The sequence below is a fragment of the Talpa occidentalis genome, unplaced genomic scaffold (assembly GCF_014898055.3).
Source record: "Talpa occidentalis isolate TD23 unplaced genomic scaffold, MPIMG_talOcc4v2.1 talOcc4.7, whole genome shotgun sequence".
Classification (NCBI taxonomy): Eukaryota; Metazoa; Chordata; class Mammalia; order Eulipotyphla; family Talpidae; genus Talpa; species Talpa occidentalis.
The window spans coordinates 28,211,330-28,224,056 of record NW_023605083.1 but is presented as its reverse complement, the minus strand read 5'-3'; the positions used below and the strand labels follow the sequence as shown (position 1 = coordinate 28,224,056).

The following is a 12,727-nucleotide window of genomic DNA, read 5'->3' as shown; positions in this document are numbered from 1 at the left end:
GAAGTTAGCATTTACTTTGATTAGTTGTCCTCTCTTTTCATAGACACAAAATGAAAAGTGAGAACTTAGGTATTTTATGTGCTTGTTAGTTTTTGCCTTATACTGCTTTATATTTTTCAGAGAAGATGAATCCTTCATTTACGGGTGGAGCAGTGCAAACAAATAGCAACTACCATTAACACTTTTTTTTTTAAATGCAGAGTCAAAGAGACTAATTACCAGTTTATTTGGGTAATATAAAATGGATGTTGAAAATTGTAGACTTCCAAAGAAATTCCAGAGACCTTCCTATTACACATGAACTTTTCCACATAAATTAACTACCAAGTAATTTTTTTTTTGTTATTGTTGCTTATTATACTACTTTTAAAAAGTTACAGTTTCACCTTAGAAACTTGTCTAATTCTGAGAATTAAGTGACGTTGAAAATTATTTGCTTCTGGTGGTAAGTAGCATTGGTATTTAGTTAAACAAATATTTTGAGTACTCACTATTTGTCAGTTATCTGTGAAGAAATGGAATGAATCTCAATGCTCATAACATTGAGGTTGATGTTATCCCCATTTCAAAGATAAGGAAGCTTAAGTTCAGTGACATGCAAGCAAATCAGTAGATTCCAACCCACGCAGTATGGATTTAAGGCCTATGTTTTACTATGCCTCTGTACTGTGAGTAGGTATGGAACTTCTTTTGTGCAAGGGTCATATTTTTTTCACCTGCATTTAGTGAGTGGGTAATGTGAAACTATATTAGAGAGGACCTACCTCCAAAAAAGTTACAGTCTAATTAAGAAGATAATATTTATACAAGATTAGTAATAAAATAAGATTACTTTTAGCTGGTTAGGTCAGAAAGCCCTTATGAGAGAGTTGCTTTTTCCCCTCTTTGTTAGATATTGATGGGAATTTCTGTATTTATTGGAGAGAGAATGGCAAACATAAATCTGCATTAGGTCTAAGAAAAGAAGGCAGGCAGATAGGAAGTATGTTTAGGGATGGTGGGATTTGGTTCTTGTGGCGTATAACACGAGAAGGGAAAATAGTAGAAGATCAGGCAGCGCGGAGATTAGGGCAGGGATCTTTCTAGTTTCCTGCTATGTGGCATCATAATCTCTTTGAGAGCATTATGTCAAATTCCGTGTCTCTTTACCTTTGCTTATACCTTTTCCCCATCCTGTATGGTGCCCTTTATCACCTTATTCATGTTTAGTTTTTCCTGACAACTCTAGGAAGACTTAATTGCAATAGCTTCAGTAGTCTCCAAATGTGATATATGCTTGTATTTCACAAATATTTCATTTTGTCATATACAATTACTTGCTTTTATGTTCTTTCCCACTAAAGGTGAATTTTTAGTGGGCGAGATTGGGTTTTATTTAGAATAATAATCATTCTCTCAGTCCTAAGATCCCAGTTGAATCTTTGCATATCGTCAGTACTGGACAGTTTATGGAGTTAAATGAATAATGGTATAGAAAGCTGCATTTATTTTCTCTGGCAGATATTAAGTTAGTACCAAGAGCTGCTAAAAGAATGAAGAGTAATTAGATAATTCTTTATAGGAATATAGTGCTTATGCATGTAATGATTTATAATGAGGGAAATTGAAGTCAAAAACAGTGTGCTAATCCTACCTTTTATTGTTCATTTATTGAATATTAAACTCAGAAGTAATGAAATCATAGGATCACAATAAATGTTGAACTCCTTTACTAAGTTGGTTGACAATGGAATAATTGATTTTCTTATTCACTAGAACACTTTCAAATGAATATAGGGAAGTATTTATATGTACTTGTTCTTAGGTTTAAAAAAAGTTTATCTTTTACTTAAACACTGAAAGTGTCTCAATTATTTATTGTAGATTGCCATATAATTGAGTTATTAAAAGCAGTCTGCAAATACTGATCTGGCCACATGCTGATTGGCTGACTATGGGCAAACTGCTTAAACTTTCTAAGTGTCTTTGTACCCATATGTAAGTGAAATAAGAATATCTTATTTGTGAGAATTCAGTGAAATAATGTAAATAAAGTACTTGATACTGTCCCTAGTACATAATATTGCTAAAACAGTATAACAGTTATTTTTATTATTTTGTGAACTTAGCATTTAATATGAGCTTGGTAGAGGTTATGTATACACCCTAGGTTGATCGTCTTACTCCTAGACTTCTTTTTTTATTTTGGTAAAATGAAGTCATTATTGCTAAATAATATTCATTTTTTTCTATTAAATAAAAGCTTATGGAACTTACTTGATTATATAGAAATTCTGTCAAGGCCTTAATAGATAGCTAATGAATATGATTAGTCTGTTCATGAGACTAGAAAATAGTAAACAGAAATGAAATGTGAATATTAAAAAATTATAAATTAAATAGAAATAAAGTACAGTTTCTATCCACCACATTTTAAAAATGCAATTATATAAGTGAGAGTTAAAAGAACATAAGTATACTCATGTTACTCTTGGCAATGTAGATAGGTAGAATTTATTTTGGAGGACAATTTGTACATGCTCTGTAGGAACCATACTGATATTTATATTTTACAAAGTAGTTTTACTCTGGAAATATATCTTAGGAAAATAATTCATCACACAAAAAGCATGTTTTAAAATGTTTGTGGCAAACTGGTAGATATTATAGTCTGGCAACATTACATGCTGGTGAATATAAGGGAAAAGGATGGATTTTATTCGCTGATAGAACTATCAATAGTTGCTATAACCGCTTTAAAAAATAATTTGTCACCTTCTAATAAAATTGAAAATGTGTAAAAAAAAGTTTGTGGCAATATTATTTGTAACAGTAAATAGAAAATGACCTAAAATATAATAAATGATAGTATATTATACTAGGGGATTTTTATAGCTGTTAAAAATACATACTGTAGCAATATAGGCTAGCGTTTATAAAATGTTATTGAATAGAAAAGAGAACACAATACACATTTATCATTGCTTTAGTATAAAATGTACATAAGAAAAAAATCTTTGCAGGAAACATAAATGAATTGCGTTAAGTAAATTGGATTTATGAGTGATTTCCCCCCCCCCATTTTGAAAATTTGCACTTAGTCAATTAGAATATTTGTGGGATCAAACAAGTCGTGATATAGAAAGAATATTTCTTTTACTTAGTAAATGTTAAATCAGTACCAAAAATTACTAAAATAATGAAGAGATGAATTTGATTATTCTTTATAGGCATATTGTATTGTAATGTTTAGTGTCAACTTTTAAATTATGAGTAGAAAAAATCTTGAGTATAACCTTCATATTGCTGACAGCCTAGAACAAGGTATATATCATTAAAATTGCTTTGGCATGAAATATGTATATGTAATGATATATACTCATACATATAAAGTATGTGTCTACACACACACACATATACAGGGGAGCTTAAAAGAAAAAGAGGCCAGACTTTAAAAGGTAGTACTATTTTTTAAAATGTGACTTTTCTTTCTTTTAGAATTAATAGATGTCACATGCACCCTGCTGCTTCTCAACCCAGACTTTACCACTGCATGGAATGTGAGGTATGTCATTCTTGTTAGTGATAAAATGAAATTTTCAAATTTCTGAAGACATATAAGCCCTTCAAATTGCTAATTTTTGAAAAATGAATATAAACCATAGGTCCATGGCACCTATTTCTTCTACCCACTTTTAAAAATTCTGACATACACATTGTCCCTGTGTATTTGTGTCTGTACTCCGTGAACTTCTTGCCTGATATATAAATTGTTGTGTTGAATTATAGGTACCATTTAATATATGCTTTTATTTTCTTTCATTTTTAGGGGGATGGGGCAATCAGTATAATTGGTTGGATTGTAAGGCACTGGATAATGTTCTTGAGAATGTATATGCGGTGCATTGGAATGTGTGGAAGATAAAGATTCAATGTTTTTGTCTCAGTTTAGTCAAGAGTGCTGTGACTTCTGTGGGCAAACCATTTAAAGAATGTAGCACTCCATATTTTGTAAACACATTACATTATAGAAATACCTTTTTTTTTTTTTTTTTGTGGGACCCTCGCCGCTGGCTGTGGAATGAACCGGTGCTGCGACACGGCACTCAACCACTGAGCACCAGGGGAGGCGCTATATAAATATCTTAAGTACCTTAATTCTGATTGCTACAGCATTGAACACAAAATAGTTAATAGGTATATTAAAATTCAGACCAGGTTTATTTTTTCACTGAAACTTTTTCATTTAAGCAATCTCTGGTTTTTCAAAGTTCATGGTTTCTCTTAAGCCAACACATTCTCTTTGAGGGAAGCAGGATACAAATTATAGATAAATAAAATGAAGTTCCTTTAAACACTGTGAATTCATTTTAAATTTTCCTGTAAAAAGAATTATAGCTTAAAGCTCTTTATCTTGAAGGTGATTTAAACATAATTTTCTGTGTAACGAACAAGGTTATTACATCCTGAGTTTGTGTTCTATAATAGCTACTGAATTTTTTACTTTTAAAAATTAGCTACTATTATGTCTTTTTAAATTATCTTTTAGATAACAATCAAATACCTAAAGTAGAGAGTAGGAAAAGTATATAATAAAATGTCGGTTTTAAAATTTCATTTAATTTTAGAATTGAGATTTTCTTTACTGGAAAACTTGACTGTGGTCAAGGAATAGACTAATGTTTTTGAGTGTCTGTTATAATCGGGGGGCCACACTACAAATTTATTACCCAGTATTGCATTTAATACACATGATCCTTGATATTTGTTTATTCATGAAACATTTATTGATTAACTACTATGTTTAGGTTATAGGCACTAGAAATAGAGCCACGAAGAAAGCCAACCGAAACCTTTGTGCTTGTGGAATTTTTATTTTAGTAGAAGAGAGAAAGCAATAAAGACATTAATAAGTAAAATTTATATGGGCCTCCCCAGTGGTGCAGCAGTTGAGCGACGGGTTGCAAAGCTGCCCGCAGCCTCTGCAGCACCAGTTTGATCCCCGGCCACTGGGTGAGGGTCCCACATGGCACGCAGACCTCTCCTGCCGCCCGCTGCTCCCCTCAGCAGTGTACTTTGTCAGTCTGTCTGTTCTGCTCCCCGCTCTGACTCTGGTGAATTCTCTCACCCTCCTGCGCTTCTGACTATACCCAGTGCTTGTATAAATAAATAAATAAATCTTTTAAAAAAAAGTAAAATTTATAGTACATCAAGTAGGGTAAATCTTACAGAGAACAAAATGGGAAAGGAAAGTGGGGAACACCAGAATGACTGTAGGAAGAATAGTATTGCAGTTTTAAATAAGGAATGTTTGAGCAAATACTGGCATGAAGTCAGGGATCAATCTCTGGGTTCTGGGGTATGAGCTTCCGGCTAGAAGAAAAAGCAACTGAAAAACCTCTCAGTCAGGCCTAAGGTGTTCCTGGGTGTTCTGGGATAGCAAGTAAACCTGTGTAGGTGGAGTAGCATGAATGAGGGAGAGGGTAACAAGAAAGAGGTATAGGAGATGGGTCAGATCTCATGGGGCTTTATAGATATTCGTAAGCTGCTACAGAAATTTTAAGTTTATTAAGATAGAAAGACATTGGAGATTTTTGAACCACTCTAGCCCTTGCATGGAAAGAAGATTGTGAAAGTATGGGAAATGACTAGGAAGTTAGGAGGTAACCGTGGTAATTTAGGTGAGAGATGTTAATGACTTGAAGTTGAGCTCAACAGTAGTAGTAGTGATAGTAGTAAGATTCTCACCTTATTTTATAAACTATGTGAGCTTCAACTATTTTATAAGCTGATTTTAAAGATACAGATGATGCATTGAATGTGAGAGAAAGAAGAGGGTCAAGCTTGAGTCTGGCTTTTGGCTTGAGCAACTGAAAGGATGGAATTGCTATTCACTGAAATTGGAATGTCTAGAAAAGGAACAGATTTAGAAGGGGTGCTGGCTGGAGTTCAAGAGTTCAGTTTGGAGCATAGTAAGTTTATATACATGTAGTTGTGTATGAGTATAAAAGTTCACATGAAAGGTCTAGGCCAGTCATAAATTTCAGAATCATTAGAATATGGACAGCACTTAAAGCCATGAGATTGTTTGAGATTGCCTAAAGAGTGAGTGTCAATAGAAAGAACAGGTCCAAAGACTGAGCACTGGGACACAGGTTTTTAGAGTTGTACAGTCCAACATAGTAGCCAAAAGCCACACTAGTCTCAATTGAGATGTGCTCTATGTCTAAACCTCAAATTAGACTTCAAAAACTACCTCCAAAGTAAAGTATAATAATTTTTATGTTGATTACATATGGTTTATAACATTTTACATATATTGAGTTAAATAAAATATATTGCTCTATAATGTAGATGTTAGAAAATTTTAAATTACCTATATGGCTCATGTTTGTGACTGACATTATATTTCTTTTGGGCAGCACTGTCCTAGAGTTTTCAAAATGAGGAAGAATCAGTAAAGGAGACTTTAGGAAGATACTATACACTTAATACTGTGAGCTTTCTGAAGGATAGAGACTGTATCTTTTTTTAAAATTTGTTTCCCTAGCATCTAGTGCCTGAAACATAACACATGGCACATGGGCACTGGAAATAATTAAATTCAATGAAAAAGAAATGAAAGTATTAAAGTGTGAGTACCATTTTTATTCATGTTGTCATATTCCTCATCATTACAAAGAGGAAAAAATACATATTTTCCAAGTATATGTATTTTCATTGTACATTCTAAAAAGTAATGTATAAGAAAGAACCTAGTCTTAAGATCCATGGAAGTTAATCCTGTTTACAATTAGCAGTTGACTTTGCACAAAATCTTTAACTTCTCAGTAACCTTCTCAAAATCTTTATCTGTTAAATGAAAGATTTAAATTAGGTGATTTTTTTAATGGATCTTTTGAAACTTTGACTATGTATTGTTTGGTCTTATGAGGGGAAATTGTTCCATAAATACAACTTCAATGACGTTAGTAGCAGTTAATCTTGAAAATTATTCTAGGTAAGAGAATAGTAAAATTTTGTGCTAGCTGAATAGAAAGGAAATCTGGATTCCATTGTGGATATGTGTTCTAGTAAATTTTAATTTGTATTAATAAGATTGAATTATGAAGGTTTAGGACAATAGTACATTTTGAACAAAAATGCAATAAGCTTAGGAAATAAACTCAATTTGATAATAAACTCATCAAGAATCCTGTAAAACTTCTTGCAAATCAAATACTAAATACTTTGTTTAATTGTTGGTGTATTTCTTCTGTAGTAATTCTGGGAAACATAGAGTGATTTTGACTGCTTGTAATAGCAGATTTGATGTCTCTTTGTGACCACTTAGTACTTGGAGACCTTGAGCAGATTACCCAATCTCTTCATGCTTCAGTTTTCTCATCTGTAAAATTGAGATACTAGATTGAGCCCTATGACATTTTTGTTTGTATAGATCAAAAATCCTTAATTCCCAGCACCCATTTCTTAGTTTTTAACATTATTCATCAATAAAAGGATCTGGGTTTCTTGGAGAAGTGGATGATTCTAGGATGAGGTCTGAAAATTTACAAAATGAGCATGGAACATCCTGTAGTCAGAAAGTAATAAAATGCTCAAAAACAATATGGTGGAAGTATGTCAAAGAAACACAAGAATCACTGAAGGAGCTTCCAGGGGCCAAAGCTGGAATAATTTGAGCAATAAAATAAATAACATAGTATTGGATTATACCCCAAAGTATAAAATGGATATCTATAGCCTTATGTTGACATAATTAAATAACTGAATAAAGAGATAGGTAACAATAAAGAAATCTCCCATATAGAAAAATCCCAGATAATTTATCTTAAAGAGAGAGTGTAACTCCTCTTTAAGTGTGATAGTAAAGAAACGACATATGCTACTTCACTAGGTAATCAAGGTCAACATCAACAATGATAAGTCATGCTGATTGTTTGTGCACCTACTATGATGTGCTAAAAAGGCCACTTATCTCAGTTGTTTCTTCCTCCTCAAAAACCATAACCCCAGTTAATTATGACAAGAAACATGTAAAATGTATGGTCAGTACACCTCAAAAAATGTCATGGGTTATCAAAAGAAAGGTTTATTGGAGAGAACCCCCATGAAGACACCAGAAAAGGAATATTTGATAAAAACTAAGAAATTCTGAATAAAGTATGTAGTTCCAATAATTATTGATAATAATTCATCAATTATGACAAGTGTACCATGATAATATGTTAATAAGGGAAATAGAGTATAGAGTACCCAGGAATAATTACTACTTTATCATAAATTTAAATGATTCTAAAATGAAAACTTTATTTAAAAAAAAAGAAAAAGATAATTGAGTATCACTAATTTCATGTAGTTTTAGATAATACAGGATTGTGAGAATTGAATTCCATAATCTATGCAAATCACCTAAAAGTTTATTAAATTACAGGATGACCACTCAATGAAAAATATTTAGCTATTTAAAATGCTTATTTTTAAGGTTATATAGAACCATGGGGGTATGTGGAATTATATGTGGAAATGTAGAAGAGAAAATTGAAAAATTAAAATTGTAGTTTTGTTTAGAACAATGATTGAAAGAATGATTTTGTTCCCCTGGCATCTCAATTGTAACTGTTGGGGGATGTCTATTTTCTTGTGTAGCCCCAGCAAGGCACAGAGCAGGTTCTCTAGGGAGACGGGTAAAGGAGGAGTCCTGGACCCCTCAGTGGCTTCTTCAGGCTTTTAATGATCTTTCTACACCATTTGTAGTGAGGCAACCAGGCTGGCAGGCCTCCTAGCCCCCAGCGAATCTTTGCTCTTTCTGGGTTCTCTGGTGTTGTCTCCTGATCTCTCGCTGGTCTTGCTGCACTCTGCCACACGGTCCTTTGCCATCTTGCCTCTGCTGCCGCCTTTATGTATGCTTAGTCTCTTGGCTCAGGTGTGCCCACTGATGCATGCCCACACCCTACTCTAGGTGTCCGCCACTAGGCATGCATGTAAGACCTCCGGTGTTGCCATGCTGGTGGCAGGAGAGCGGAAAAAACCTGACAACTTCCATTTACTCTACATCTTGCAATGAACTAGACCATGTCAAGTCCTACTCAGGAAACTAGACCAATTTTTGACTGGTATTAGATCCCCTACAGACACTGATGTCAGACCTCATAAGTTTTGGAAGTGAGACAGGACAGGAAACCTTTTGCCCTCCCCCAAATAGGTAACATTCCACTGTTATGATATAAGAGCTTCTTTTTTTCTCACTATTCATTATTTTGATATTATGAGAATACATTCTTGATTACTGTGTGACATTTATGGACTATTTTTTTAACACTAGGAAATTTACTTCACAGTGAGGTTATATTTATAACCATAAAGTATGTTTGGATATAAAGATAAAGTAATCCTTTTTATTTTTATTTTTCAGAAAAGAGCTGATCCTCTCTGGCACTTTAAATCCAATTAAGGACTTATATCTGGGAAAACTGGCCTTAACTAAGTTTCCAAAGAGTCCAGAAACATGGATTCACAGGTCTGGTTAATTTACAAGATAGACTTCTTTCTTAGAATTCAGAATGACTGGAGTAAAATAACACAGAATATAAAGCAGGATATATATTGGTTCAGAGTATGAATTCTAAAGTCAAGTTACCTATGTTTAAACCACATAGTGCTACTACCAAGGTGATCTTTGGTAATTGTTTAACTTCTTCAGGCCTCAGTTTTCTCATTTGTAAAATGGGAATAATAACGATACCTAATTCAGAACTTGGTTGCATTTACATGAGATAATATATTTGTATATGTATATTGATACAACCACAGTGCCTTGCACATAATAAATTATACCTATTACTATTAGCTATTTGAAGCTGTCATGAAGATTACATTTAGATATTCAATTATAGGAAGCAGTTTGGATTTTATAATACACTTGGGTATGTTCCTGATAAAGATGGTGGTGGTTATTAAAATTAACCAAATAAGAAAAGTAGAAACAGCTGAGGTGATTGGTGCATAGGCTGAACTAATGTTGCTAAGACCATAAAGAATATTTTTAGGTTAAAGGCCCGAGGCCCGTAGCCAAAATGCACATAAGAACTCCTAAAAATCTAGATTGTCTGGAAGCATCTTCCTTTTGGATCCCATGTTTTTCTACTCTGTTTTGACTAAAATGAGATGGTATGGCCTTACTGTTGCTGTGAGTAGAGAAATCCCTGAAGAAGTCAGTTCTCAGTTCATTAAACCACTTACAGCTTTTTAAAAATCCTGAGCATTTTTAGGATCTTAAAGTCAGTTCAAGGTATCTTTGCTATAATTCTTGCCTTTGGCTAGCATTGCAAATCAGCTACTTCTAAACCATATATTCAATTGTATTTTCTTTTTTTTTTTAACCAGAAATTGCTATGGCAGGCTTTAGAGAGGTATATGATTGTGTAGTGGCAAGGTAAGGGAAATATAAATATGTATCCATCATTTTACTGGTTTGTCTTAAGCAAAGACATTAAGTGTTTAGAGACACTTTTTTAAGTACTTTTCATTTAAAGGTATGCTAATGAAAATCTTAAATAGACAAGGAAAAAAATCAGTGGATAAAAACATTTTAAAATCTCCTTGATGGCTTAACTAATTATATTGTATTTGTTTCCTTCCAGATTCTGTGCAATAATACTGAAATTTTGATTAATGAAAGCTGTCATAATGCAGATTCTTGTTTGCAAATATGCATAAAGTGAAGCATCAACATAGAATTAAATATGTGAACTATGACTTTCTTCTAGTATTTACCAGCCATCATTATACTTTCTTACACACACACAGATTCACAGACCACTTGCCTTTATATTTCCTGACCAAATGATGTTTTAGAGTTGTCGGTTTAGAATTGATATCATTTTCTCTTTGATGAGTTTCAGTGTTTTAAGGTTTATCATCCTCGTTCTCCTCCCCCTGCCATCATTCACACTGCTAACTTCAATTATTATTCAATAATTCAACGAAGCAATACTCTCTCCCCCCAGAAGGAAAAACTGGATTTATTGAAAGGGATTATTTTGTGTTGTCTGGAATAGAAATGAAATTCAGAACAAGAAAACTGATTGTTTTCCTCTCTGGTTCATGTTCTTTCTTCATTCTCTTTACCACATGCCACCTGTGAATAGGCGATGGGTGCTACAACAACTAATTCAGGAAACCTCCTTACCTTCCTTTGTGACCAAAGGAAATTTGGGAACAATTCCTGCAGAAAGGACACAGCGACTAATAAGAGAAGAGATGGAGGTCTGTGGTGAAGCAGCTGGGAGATACCCAAGCAATTATAATGCTTGGTCCCATCGCATCTGGGTATTGCAGCACCTTGCCAAGCTAGATGTGAAGGTAGGACTACTGTTGTATCTCCGTACGCAGACACCTTGCCTGCTCTTTAAATCTTCTTGTAGTAGTTCTTCCTAAGAGGATCACTAAAGGAGGAGAGTAGATCAGTTGATGGCCCAGCAGCCTGGTGAGAATCATGACAACTGATACCTTCAAGGAAACTCTGGCAATTAAAAAAAAGTTTGCATTTCTTACCAGTGTGGTTTTTATTCTCTTAAGGCTTATACACTGATAGAACAAAAGCAGGATTAAGCAATAAGGAATACTGTGCATAACTAACTTTGCCCTGAATCAAAGAAGAGATTATTAAGCCTTAGAATTGAAATTGTTCTTTCTTGGTAGTCTTTGGTTATGTGACTCAATGTACTGAAGCAGCTGGCTGCCTTCTCAGTCTTTTTTTCCTGGGCAAAGAACGTAAGATTTCACCCAGCTATACCCAAACTCTTCTTCTTTTTTTTTTTTTCCAATCGCCAATCACAATTTTGCCTCAATAGTGATTATCTTTCCTTCCTTCCTTTTTTTTTTTTAACAGTTCACTAGATTTTAATTTTACTCACAAAACAGCATGTGAATTAGTCAATCCGCCTGTTCTGCTCCCCATTTTGTCTCTGGTGAATCGTCTCACCCCTCTGCACTTCTGGCCTGTACCCCACTTCTTGCATGCATAAATAAATAAATCTTTAAAAAAAAACAGCTTGTGAATTAATAGATATTACTCTGGTTTCTCATGTCTCTTTTGAAGGAGAGCGTGTTTACTTAAATTATTAAAAACAAACAAATTTTTTCATCTTAAGTCCTTTAAAAGTTCTATTTGGTTGTATCGTATTTGCCAAATAGTTCAGGGTGGTGGTAAACTGCGTTTATTTTTGAAATTACATTGATTCATGCATTCTGTTTTTTTACTTTCACCCTCCACCAAACCACTGATCCTCATACATCATCTATCCCAAAACTTGACTTGAGTCTATAAATTACCTGAGCATTCCTAAGTCCCACCCCAGACCTACTCAATCAAAATGAGGATATGACTTAGAGATCGTTATTTTTTATTGGCTCATGGGGCTTTTTGGATGCAGGACCAGGTTAGAAATGCTCGGCATAACCCTTTCAATTTAGAAATGAGGAGATGGAAATTTCTAGAAAGTTTTAGTGACTTAGACTTGGCTATAGTTATGTCATTTATTCATCAGAATGAAAAACAGGTATCCTTATGTGCCTACCCACATGGTATAGCCTATTTTTTTTTTTTTTTTTTTTCAGGTAACATTAGTTTACAGTACTCTGAAAGTTCTGAGTATTTTCTCACCACGCCCACCGTCAGTTTACCAGTCATTATCCACTCCCAACTCATTGGCATCTTCTACCTCTTCTCTTCCACATACCTTCC

At 33.9% G+C, this 12,727-nt stretch overlaps 1 protein-coding gene across 4 annotated transcripts in view; it reads left to right on the top strand.

Annotated features, from left to right (window-relative positions):
* PTAR1 (protein prenyltransferase alpha subunit repeat containing 1) overlaps positions 1 to 12,727 on the top strand; it is a 44,465-nt gene that overhangs the window by 12,006 nt on the left and 19,732 nt on the right. For all 4 annotated transcript variants that reach the window (XM_037495477.2, XM_037495479.2, XM_054689851.1 and 1 more), the window contains exons 3-5: positions 3,478 to 3,544; positions 9,395 to 9,499; positions 11,130 to 11,343. In XM_037495477.2, coding sequence (XP_037351374.1) covers positions 3,478 to 3,544; positions 9,395 to 9,499; positions 11,130 to 11,343 — 386 coding nt within the window. The remainder of the gene's footprint in view (positions 1 to 3,477; positions 3,545 to 9,394; positions 9,500 to 11,129; positions 11,344 to 12,727) is intronic.